The sequence below is a fragment of the Podarcis gaigeae genome (genome assembly GCF_964106915.1).
Source record: "Podarcis gaigeae genome assembly, chromosome: 5".
Classification (NCBI taxonomy): domain Eukaryota; kingdom Metazoa; phylum Chordata; class Lepidosauria; order Squamata; family Lacertidae; genus Podarcis; species Podarcis gaigeae.
In genome coordinates, this window is record NC_139681.1 from 94,257,001 (window position 1) to 94,269,279 (window position 12,279).

At 43.0% G+C, this 12,279-nt stretch overlaps 1 protein-coding gene across 13 annotated transcripts in view; it reads right to left on the reverse strand.

The window, feature by feature from the left end:
• The window catches only part of VWA5B2 (von Willebrand factor A domain containing 5B2), a 196,646-nt gene that overhangs the window by 22,038 nt on the left and 162,329 nt on the right, over window positions 1-12,279 (reverse strand). For 6 of the 13 annotated variants that reach the window (XM_083739167.1, XM_083739156.1, XM_083739163.1 and 3 more), the window contains 4 exons: window positions 6,071-6,247; window positions 5,486-5,647; window positions 4,381-4,612; window positions 1,466-1,620 (listed from right to left, as the gene is read on the reverse strand). In XM_083739167.1, the coding sequence (XP_083595293.1) occupies window positions 1,466-1,620; window positions 4,381-4,612; window positions 5,486-5,647; window positions 6,071-6,209 (688 nt within the window). In that variant the 5' untranslated portion in view covers window positions 6,210-6,247. Of the gene's footprint in view, window positions 1-1,465; window positions 1,621-4,380; window positions 4,613-5,422; window positions 5,648-6,070; window positions 6,248-12,279 lie in introns of all 13 variants that reach the window. The other 7 variants (XM_083739165.1, XM_083739166.1, XM_083739157.1 and 4 more) reach the window with 5 other exon arrangements.

Here is a 12,279-nt window from a genome sequence, read left to right on the forward strand (position 1 = left end):
CAGTCCTCCTTAAAGCAAGACATCTTTGAAACCCAAGTATTCAGTCTTCTGAGATCATGAGATCTATCTATCTATCTATCTATCTATCTATCTATCTATCTATCTATCTATCATCTATCTATCTATATCTATCATCTGGAGCAAAAGCAAAAGTGAATCACCTGCATTTCCCGTAGTGCTGGATAATGGAAGGAATGAAAGGGCATTGCAGCCATTGCATTTACAATCTGCTACCGGGCAAAGTTCAGGGTGTTGTTGCTGGCATCTATCTGTCTCGAGAGACAATAGAGAGCGCCTCCCAGGGGTGAAGTCAAACTGCTGCGTTAGCGGCACCAAAGTGACCTCCCTGGGGCGCAAGCCTCGGCAGTGTGTATGGAGGCCCTGGGCTGCCGAGATGACAAGACCTGCCCCCCACAGCCTCACTGATTGGGTCCAAAGGAAAGAAAAGCAATACATTTGGCAGCAGCTTGGCTGCAGGAGTTATTGGAAGGAGGTCTCCAACCATCTTAGGGAGTCCACTCCGGATCTGTGTAGGGTTTACTCCTTAGCCCTTTCTTCTCCCAAAGATATTCCACAAGGCAGTGGAGGTTTAGAATCAGAGTTTTCCTTCTCTTAGATGGGCTACCTTCCCAGGCTGATGAGCTCCATCTGCCCCTTTAATGTGTTACTGTTAGAATATAAAGCCCTTAACAGCTAGGGACCAGTTTACATGTGAGATTGCCTCACATCACATGTGCCCACTTGAGCATTTCGATTGGTAGAACTGGCACTGCTACAGGTGCCACAAAATATTCATTCCACATTTGTTTAGTGTGGCAGCACATACACTTTGGAACTCTCTGCCTATTGAGATCAAGCAGGCACTTTCAGTGTACTCTTTTTAGCGTCTTGTTTAGACAATCCTATCGATGCTTAGAAAGTTGATGTGAATTTTAAACTATTTTAGTATTTTAACTTTTTGTGTTTTAAAGTATTGCATTTTTTCTTGATTTTCTTGTTTTATCTTTTTGTAAACTGTTTTGAGGGTTTTGTTTTGTTTTCGCAATCAAGTAGCATATAAATTAAATAAAGAAATAAGCCTATCTAGATACTCTTAACCTTAGATAAGGTTAATATGTGTTTTAATTATCAATTTAAATTATTCTTTGAATGTTTTAAATAGTTGTTTTTAACTGTTTTTGCTGATAATTTCATTGTTTTATTCTTTTTGTAATCCACTTGGATTTTGTTTTTTTAAAAACAACAACAACAACAACACACAACAATCAAGTCATAGAGAATCCTCAAAAAATGTAGTTAAGGGCTTTGGGAACTATAACTCTGTGAAGTCAGCACCATGAACAAACTACAGTCCCCATGATTTTTTGGGGAGACGCTGTGACTGTTAAAATTGTATGCTTTAATTGTAATGCTGTGCATGTGACCGCAAATGCAAAACACACAGAAATTAGATACTAAATCATACCTGCCAGCAAACAGGGTCCTTTAACAAGCATCTCAAAGCTGAACTCGTAAGGAAAGGCGTTGTAAACCTCACCCCTGAAGATGTCTGTATCCTGGGGAGGCACAAGGAAAGACTGCTCACTCTTCAGAGCAGTGGATCCAAAACAACTGGCAGAGCTGATGAAGAAGGAGGAAGAGAGAGAAAAGTCACAAACTAGAGCTGTCTGGCATGCATGGCGGTTGACCTTATTGTGGGAGTTCTTGGGCAAGGGATACATTTGCTAATCACCACAACACAGCCCAAGGCCTGCAAAGAGGCCTCCTGCGGGCAGGGAAATGCAACTACAGCCGAAAGTGAATTTGGAATACAACTTATTTATTTTTAAAGATAAAAAGAAACAGACAGATGCGGGGAAAAAAGAAACTTTGTTTTCTGTAGGAGAAATTCCGCGGCTGGACCTCTGTTGCAACACATGGGGGCATATTTACAAGAGCAACTAATCAGAATCAGGGAAGTTTTCAGAAACTTTCACAGTGCGAGGGGCCTATTTTTGGCAGCTATGTTCATATGGGTTGAGGTGTGAATTTGGTGTGCTGCTATCATAGCTTAGTTGGATCTGTGCAGATGAGCTAAAAAAACACACACACACACACACACACACACATATCTATCTATCTATCTATCTATCTATCTATCTATCTATCTGTTGGAATTCTGCCTGGGTCAGAGGAATGTGCCACAACGTAGGCACCGGCAGATATTCCTTGTCGACCTCCCCGCTGCTACTCCCGGCAGATAAGCAGGCGAGGTCTCGGCGATTCTTCCCAGATGTGTGAGAAGAACACACCGTTTCTTCTCTCCCCCCTTTGGTATCCCCAGGGAGGGGAAAGAAGCAGACAGAAATCTATTTACATCCTTTATTTCTGTCTCTTACATCAGTACAGAGAAACATGTCTGCACTCAACAGCAGTAAGAAGAAACTCCACCCATGTACTTCCAGTACGGGTCATATGACACACACACTGAGCTAACATCCGGTGCTCAGTACAGAATGGACTGCCCCTTTGTTCCCATGGCAACAGTCACAGACATCCTGTTTGGCTTTCCAGCCACAAGCAGCTGACTGAGCATATATATATATATATATATATGCATATATACATATATGCATATATACATATATGCATATATATATATATATATATATATATATATATGGAAACACAGTAGTTTCACCATATGCTTGTGGGAAATTGTAGTCAAATACAACTAGCAAGCATAGAGACAATTAAGTGTATGAAGAGGTTAAGACAATAAAGCTGTGTTTCCTAGACTCAATTAGGTCACACCCCCTCTTCTCTGATGAGGGAGGAAGTGAAGCCTTCTCTTCCTGTTCCCTCTCTCTCCTCACCATGTAACTGATCAACGAAGAAGTGTCTTAAGCTTTGCTTCAAGTTTAGAGCACATGTTTGAAGCTATCTCTCTGTATTTTTTTTTAATCCAAGAATATTCTGCCTGTGTTCTCCTTGCTACTGCTTGAATAAATGCATGAATCTGACCTTTGAATCTGTAAGTAAAGCATTTTGAACTTCCTTGGCAGTGTGTGGCCTGTTCCTTGCAAGAGAAGTAGAAAGAAGGAAGCGCTTTGCAAGTGGACTAAATGGGATATGCAAAAGGTTTAGGAACCTGCATTCCTAACACTTTACTGTGCTGCTTAACATTTGTGACTTTAAACGCTCCTACTGGGTGTTCTGGGACGCGGGTGGCGCTGTGGGTAAAACCTCAGCGCCTAGGACTTGCCGATCGCATGGTCGGCAGTTCGAATCCCCACGGCGGGGTGCGCTCCCGTTGTTCGGTCCCAGCGCCTGCCAACCTAGCAGTTCGAAAGCACCTCCGGGTGCAAGTAGATAAATAGGGACCGCTTACCAGCGGGAAGGTAAACGGCGTTCCGTGTGCTGCGCTGGCTTGCCAGATGCAGCTTGTCACGCTGGCGACATGACCCGGAAGTGTCTGCAGACAGCGCTGGCTCCCGGCCTATAGAGTGAGATGAGCGCACAACCCTAGAGTCTGGCAAGACTGGCCCGTACGGGCAGGGGTACCTTTACCTTTTTTTACTGGGTGTTCTCTCCTGCTGGAGAGTGAGTTTAGCCCTGCATTTTGAATCCAGGCAACCAACTGATTCTTTTGTTCTTTACCCAACACACACAGAGGTCACAGGGATTCATATTTTTCCTCCCACAATGCTGAACTCTGCACAGTTGCAACCAAGCTGTTTTCAACACATCAATTTGTAAAGGGGTTCTGAGAGAAGACTGGTAGACTTGAACACTAGCCTGTACATTTAAATTTCCATTCTCCCACTGTGGCCAAAGGTCATAAGTTGCTATTCTAAAACCATCAATCCAGCCTTTGTCCAATGCTCCACTGAAGGACACAAGAGGGACCTCAACAAAACGTTGCACAGTGGAGTGCCCTCCTGCACCATACTCCATTCCATTCCACCTCCCATCTAGTTTGCATTTTTTGATCCAATGTTAGTTAGTATTCTGGGCCCACAAAGCATGCTCAGTCCTTCTTTGGCTGTTTTAGGGATCCCTCCTTTCCACTTAGGGTTTCCTCTTATGAGTGAGTGGTGTCATTTTGGCTCAATAAGCAAAGGCACTCATAAACTTAACCTTGGATATAAAAGGGATGCTGCTGCTGCTGCTTCTGAGTCATGTGACTCCCAGCCAGTTTCTAATTGGCTCAGGCCCCCATTATCAATTATCTGTGCCACACTCCCATTTGCTAGAGAACCCATATGAGTCAGCAGGAAAGCTCTGATTCCTGCGACCTACACACACCGTAACTACTTGCCAGCTGTCAGTGGTCCCTATAACCTCCTCCAGTCCCTACCCTTCGCATAGCATAGACTCTGAGAAAGCCATGAAAATCACCATAGGGCCAACCTGTCGTCACATAAGCCTCTCGCCTCACTTTCACTTTCGGGGATGGATACAACGAAGGGCGTGAGCACAGAGGGGAAGAGGACACGTAGGGCGCCATTTGCCAGGGTTGCCAGTTCCCGACTGCTGCTGAAGACTACAGTCAAGGTTTCCGAAGGCCCAACGGGGCCTGTGCTGATGATGAACGTGGAACGTGCTAAGTCTTCGTCAAGGATCAAGTGACCTGGGCAGAAGGCAGAGAGGAGGTAGCTAGGATGGTTCCTCCTACACACTCATGAGGGAAGCTAATGCCTTTACTTTATCACTGTCTTGGAGCCACACTTCTCACTGAGTTACCCACACAGCAAGGTGAAGACTGGAGTCATTGCACAGCCTTCATTTCCTGTTCTGATTTGAAAGTTACCATTGGAATGGCAGCACCTCTGTGCAGGTGGGGGAGCCCCAAATACTCTTCATGATTATCTCGCTTAAGTTTCTTGGCACTGTATCTATTGGCAAACTGTGAGAACGGTTAGGTCAAAAGCCACAGATTTACCTGTGGCTGCCTAGTTCTCTTCATGGAAAACTCAACCTATCCACTGTTGCACACATCAGCCGAGGCATCATCTTGGGATTTAATTTAATGAACAGCTCAACAGTGGGGAAATTTACTGAGTGGCTTCATATGCATTATTTGTATGACTTATAGACAGACACCCTGTTGGGTAGTCCAGTATTATTATTCCGTATAGTACAGAAGGAGTGATGAAGGATAGTGGCTTGACCAAAACCAACTAATGCTAGATTGTGGTTACTAGATGCGTTCACAGCAGAGCTGAGATTTGGGGCATGACTCATAGCTCATGCCTTTTAGCAGCTTTCTAATGGATCACTGTAGCCTACCTTGAGTTCTAGCCTAGGGATAGTGCTCTTGGGATGGAAAGCTGAACTATTTATTGCATGAAAGCAGAAGAAAAATCACCTTTGGCTAACTCTTCCATAACCCCCAAAATGTGAAACTGCCTTGAATTGATGTCTTTGCTTCAAGCCCCACCTTGCTATTCATTTCAGCAGTGCCAGAGGCAGAGCACTGCAAGGAGATGTTACCACAACCAACCATTGGTGCAGCAGAGTGGCTGGTTCCAGCTTGCATTACAGTCAATGCAGCAGTCCTCCACACTGGGCCGGTTCTGGATCTGGAACGTGGAGGTTCTGTTTCCTGTTATAGCTTCAAAGCTTGAGACCACCTCTGACTCCTCCAGGGGATAAATGAAGACTCCTGTGCATAGAAAGCCAGATTGTCCATTGGTAATCAGTCCACCCCTTGCACCCAAATCTCTCTCTCTCTCTCTCTCTCTCTCTCTCTCTCTCTCACACACACACACACACACACAATCCCCCACCCCTCTTCAGCTGAACCGTGCAGATCAGCAGAGGAGTGAGGGATGGTATTTTCTTCCCATCACAGCACTGGGCAAGGTGGAAGCTCTCCAATCTACCTAGTGCTTCAACAGAGAAGAAAATTGTCCTCTCTGCTCTTCAGATATTTATAGGACTTATACTTATACCATACGCAACATCTTGACCAATGGGGAATCATGCATCCAAAGCAGCAGAGTCACCTACATTCCTGATAGATCTAGAACAGCATCTACCACCTGTGCAGTCATAACCTACCACCGTAGCTGCAAAAAGCTCTTACCATCTATAGGCTCTTCCTCCAAGTTGATGTAAGTAAGGTGGGCAGTGACTCCCAGGGAATACCCATTGGCACAGGCTTTCACACAAGAGCTTTTTAGAGGGAGGGCTGTCCAGGCTGGCCGACAGTACAAGCCCGGCATGATCTTCAGGTGAAACTAACAGGCCCCACCGACTGCAGCTATGAAAATAAGAAAAGACAAGGACATGCCAATAGAGAAGGCCCTGCACTGGCTCTGCGCCAACAGCCTCCAGGATCCTACCCATCCATCAGAACCCAGGGAAATACCACTGTCCTCTGACACTGAGGTTCTCTTGTGGATCAAGAATTGGTTAAGTAAAAGGAAGCAGAGAATATAAATGAATGGACAATTCTATGGAGAGATGTAGAAAGTGGAGTCCCCCAAGGATTGGTATTGAGACCTGTGTTTTTTTCACTTGTTCATAAATGCTCTTAAGTTAGGAGTGAGCAGTCAAGTGGCCAAGGTTGTTAATTAAAATTGCTCATGGTCATTAAAATAAAAGGTGATTGTGAAGAGCTCCAAAAGGGCCTCTCCAAGCTGAGAGTGGGCAGGAAAATGCCAAATGCAATTCAATGTAAACAGGTGTAAACTGATGCATATAGGGGCAAAAAAATTCTTATTTTCATTCATGGAGTTTGAACTGGTGGTGACTGACTAAGAATGAGACCTTGGGGTTATAGTGGATAGCCCGATGATAATGTTGCTCTAGGGCTCATTCAGACTTCCTTTGTGCCATGTTTCTGGCACAGGTCCATGCTTTAAAGCTGGATGTCCAATATATATAATATAAGTAATTGCATAAATCTATGCTCATAAACAGTTGCAAGGAAAACATGGGCAAAGATTATACACCTATGATCAGAACTAGGCAGTAAACACCACACATTTAAAGTATACGACCTCCACCAAAGTATCCTTGGAACTGAAGTTCACCACACACGGACATGCAATTCCTGGCAATCTTAAGAAACTACTGTTTCCAGGAGTCTTTCGGAGGACTCATGTGCTTTAAATGTATGGTGTGTACACAGCCTTTAAAAGCTGCCCATTGCTTGGAGTTTTCCACTTTCCCCTACTTCATGATCTCCCATCTCTCAAATTTATTGTTGTTAATAATTAATGCCCTGGCAAATATTGCAAGTATCTTTTAACATCCCAGCTACTCTCTACTCTTTTCCCTTCCACATGTGTGAATTGGTCACCCAGGTAACCTCCGTGGGTGGCTTATGGGATGGGGCGAACAGATGCTGCCTTCTCTCATTGGTCCGTTGGAAAGTCTGGGCCCCACTGAGGGCTCAAGCAAACTGGAAGATGATCCGTATTCTGAAAATAAACCTTTGTTTCCAGGTGACCTTGTAGGTGCAGCACTGGCTACACTGGAGAGGTTCTGGCCAGCTGCTGCTCATGAAAAAGATGGCATGGAAAAACAAACAGAGGTGCTATGCAAAGCAGCTAATCAACCCTGAACATGTATCAATTCAGTGCTTGCATTTCTCTTTGCAACGTAAGCAGTGACCTGTTGAAACAGATGGAGGTAGAAGGGAGTTGCTGGTTTCTTAAAGCTGCTGTTATGGTTAGAGTGGTTAGCTGCTGTGCTCTCCAGAACAGCAACAATCAAAACAGTAATAAGACAGGAGATGGATGACAGGGTGCGTATTTCCCCAAACCCTGAGAACTGCCACTGACCACTAGGTTTTGGCTGAGCCTACCCATACTCAGAGCTCACCACCAGCTACATCAAACCATATGAATCCGCAGGAAGCCATGGAATATGGATCTTGACTCAAAGCCTCTCCTTGCCTACTCAAGACCCTATGGTTTCATGCACAAAGCATGTGTTATTTCTGTCTGCCATGACACTGATTGGCTGCAGCTTCATGTTTACCAATGACTTATCACTGCCTGCTTTTTTCTTCTTTTAAATCATCAGTAACCTTTATATTTATCTTACCAAAGTAAACAAGACCCATCTGGTCTTTATGTTTTATGCAGGTAGCTGTGAGGCAGTCTGTAATGAATAAACACAGATCCACAGGTTAGCACCCTGTGATTCCCCCCCCCCCATCCTTTCTTAGTTTCTGGGAATGCAGCAGCCTACAATCTTATTAATATTATAAGAACAAACAACCCTGGATTTCTGCTACTTTCTCCCTAGCAAAAGATCCTCTTTCCACTGAATCCAGGGGCAGTGGCGGTGTGTGTTCATGTGTGTGTGTGTGTGTGTGTGTACATGTGAACAGGGTGGAAAATAAGTGTCCCATTCTTAAAAACTGACACCTTCTCCAATTGTGTGTACAGTGTCTCTCAAAACAACAGCAAACCAACCTATGGTCATGTAAAGCATACTCAATAAACACACGAGGCGTAACTGGCTGTGTTCTTAGATAAATAAGGTATACTATTCATGTATCAAATCATAAATTTCAACAGAAGTAACTCATAAAGTTCAACAGACAAACGAACAAAGCAGAAGATCCAGTGGATCAGATCATTCTCTGATCAGGTCATGCATAAGGTCCATGCGTGTAAGTTTCTATTCCACCTGTCTGTTCATAAGGTCCAAACAATCCACATGAAGGGTTGTTGCAGTTCCACAGAATCCTTTCATAGTAGTAGCAGATACTATTATGCCGTAAGATCCACTGTCCTGTAATATCACATATGAGCTTTAACTACTGATGAAGCCCAGGACGGTGAAACAAGGCCAATATTCCAGAAATCCTTGTCTTAGACTCTGTGAAAGGATTCTGTGGAACTGCAACAACCTTTCATGTGGATTGTTTGGACCTTATGAACAGACAGGTGGAATAGACACTATTACACGGGTGGACCTTATGCATGAACTGATTAGAGAATGATCTGATCCACTGGGTCTTCTGCTTTGTTTGTCTGTTGAACTTTGACTTACTTCTGTTGAAATTTATTATTTGATACATGAATAGTATACCTTATTTATCTAAGAACACAGCCGGTTACGTCTTGTGTGTTTATTGGTTATACAGTGTCTCTCAAGCATTTCAGGCAGGGCACAATTCCCAACATTTCCAAGATCCTTGGAATTGAATTCAGGAGCTTCTGCATGCAAAGCAGATAGTCCACCACAGAGCTACAGCCCTTCCCAGAAGAAGACTGCAGAAGAACTAGGAAGCGGGCTCTCTCAGAGTTTGCCACAACAGACTAGAATGGCTGTAGCAATATAAAGAGTTGCTGCAACCAAACTAAGGGCTTTTCTGCACTTAGCTCCCTCTGCTCTTTCTAGGTTCGGTCCGCACTTTAAAGCTCCATGTCAGAGTGCCCCCCTTTTTTTGCTCTGGAGCTATTCCTGTGAAAACCTGTTCTCTGAAGTTCAATTGGAGCAAATGGTAATATGCGGAAAACCCAAATTATTGTTTACACTGATTCAGCATTAAAGAGCAGTTTTTTGTAGGGAAAGATCCAGAGTAGAGCAAAAGGTAAGTGTGGATAAGCCCGGTGTTGGGAACATATTCGCCTGTACAGTTGTCTTTAAAATCTTTGGTCTTTTTAATGACTCTTTTTTGTCTGTATGCAGTAGCTAAAAGAGATCCATAGCAGGGGTTTTTGACAGTAAATCTGTTATTTAAACAATAGGTCCCCCTCATTTTTGAGATATTCTGTAGAGGCTTTACACCAGGTATCTTCACTCAAAAAGCTTCTCTTTTTTTTTTGGTCCCTTTCTCAATCTTAAACTCTTCTGTCACTACATTGTTCACAATTAATTTTGCCTTTTGTTCTGAATAAATTGCACCTATACCATTTTCAAAACCTTGACCTACCCCCATCCCCTGTAGATTCTTCTTCAAAAAACTCCAAGAAATGTTGTCAAAGGCTTTCTCTGCATCCACAAATATCAAGACTGCCTTAGTATTGATATTCACTTGTAGTTTTTCTAGAATATAAATAATATTCCTCATGTTGTCAGACAAATGTCTGCCCGGGAGAAAGCCCGCTTGGTCTTTATGAATTTCTTCTACTAACAACTTTTTTAATCTTTTAGCCAAAATATCTGCAAAAATTTTGTAATCCACATTAAGCAGAGATTTCGGGTGGTAATTCTTGAGCTGTGTCTTTTCAGTCTCTGTTTTCGGTATAAGTGTAGTATAAGCTTCCTTCCACGACTCTGGTGCCCTTCTCCCTTCCAATATTTCATTACAGACTTCCTTCAATTCACTCAAAAAAGATCTAGCAGTGCCCAGAACAGGACTTTGTTGTAGTGGCCCCACAGCCTGCTGTACACAGACATGACTGTTTAGTGGAGCCTTATGCTAGAGTGACACTGGCTCTTTCAACTCCCATCAGCCCCAGCTAACATGGCCAATGATCAAAGATGACTTTTGGGCTGGGGTATTGTTTAGGGGGGGGGTTGTTGAGGAGGAGTTGTTGCTGTTATTGATATTAGTTTGTTGTATCTTTATTTTAGGTCATCTTATGCTTTAAGTGGAAATTGTTCAATTTGGTTGTATACGTTTTGATGTTCTACTTATTGTTTATGACTGTCTTTATTATGGTTGTAATTAATTTTCATGCTGTAAGTCACCTCAAGCTTTTAACTTTGGAAAGGAGGCCTACAAATAAAATGATTGATTGATGATGGGAATTGTAGTCCAGCAAATGCCACAGGTTCTCCATCCCTGCTCCAAGGAGTTGATCACAGCATGCATAGTATACCAGGCAGTTTCCCATCTACTGCTAACCAGATCTACTTCTACTTAGCTTCAGAAGCAGAAGCCTAACATATAGAATCATGGAGCTGGAAGGGACCATGACATGTTCAGACCATATTCTTTGCTGCAAATGTTTAAACTTTCATAAACCACCACCTACCCAAGACAAGACAAAGGCAGAAGCATGGACAGCAAAGGTTAGCACCTGCAGGCAAACCTGGAGAAGTTGTGAAAAGCTCAGAGAGATGTGACACACATTCTCACCCAACTTCCTGGTAGCTGAAAGCTGGAGCAGAGTCAGAAATAATGAGCCAACAGAGCAAACTGAATGGAGTTTTATTTTCAGGACTGGAATATAAGGACATTATTCTAAATAGGATTATCTGAGATACTTCACTAGCTGTCCGGAGACTGCCCTTATTACACTAAGCTACCCCCCTCTCAGGTCACACCCCTTCCCACAACTTTTGAGGTTATGCCAACTGAATTATTACACGGACTCTTGAGATCCTCTCTCTGGTCCAGGACAAGAGGTCTAAAATGGGAAAACAGACTACTGGTGCCAATGACATATTTAATTATAATAGGTATTAAGATGGAGCCTCCTGCTGGGATTCACTGCCTATAGTAGTCTTAGTCTTGCCATGCAGACAAGAAATTTAAATTTTGATCTAGAACCCACAAACCTAATGAAATGCCCAAACTCACTCTAGGCTGTGATGCTATGAGAATGCTGGTTTATATCTTGTAAACTGTTGTTCTGTGACAAATTTTTCATTGATTGAAATGTTTTTACTGTATGCTACTGTTTTGGTCAATTGTATTTTATACTTTTACTGTTTTGTTTTTATGGCAAACCATCTAGAGCAGGCTTCTTTGTCTTGAAAGGAAATATATTAAATAAAATAGACAAAAGTTCAACTTGAGAATGAAATAAAGGAGAGACTCCTTTCACTCACCTTCTTGGAGCAATTTGATAGACGCTCACTTGGGAGTTCCCTCTACTAAGACTACAACGTATTTGATCACATGAAAAATTCAGCCTAATATATCAGTTGTCCCCAAAACTGGGAAAACCCCTATAGTCAAGTGAAACCTCCAATCCAATAGTTTGTGGGGGGGGTGAGACCTCCAGCACTCTTTACCCCTATTTCTTTTCAAAAACAGTGGAGCAGAATTAGAACTAAACCAGTCCTGTTTGCCCCCAGGTGAATACTTTTAACAACAGAGGGTTGGGAACATTTGCTAATATACCATGATGAGTTACAGTAAATAATTAATATGATACATGTTCAATACATAAGTGCAGGTCTGTTACTGATGCAGCAGGAGCAGGAGCAGCTGCCAAGACAGCTGAAAGGTTTGGTGTGCCATGTTCTGTTTGCTCCCTTTCCCATTCACAAAATGTGGGTCACATACCTGCAATATGGGTTTCTCGGTCATCAAGACAAATTAGCAAGATCCGCTTTGTAACAAAGCAAAAGATTTTGTCCATTTGTTCATTTAAA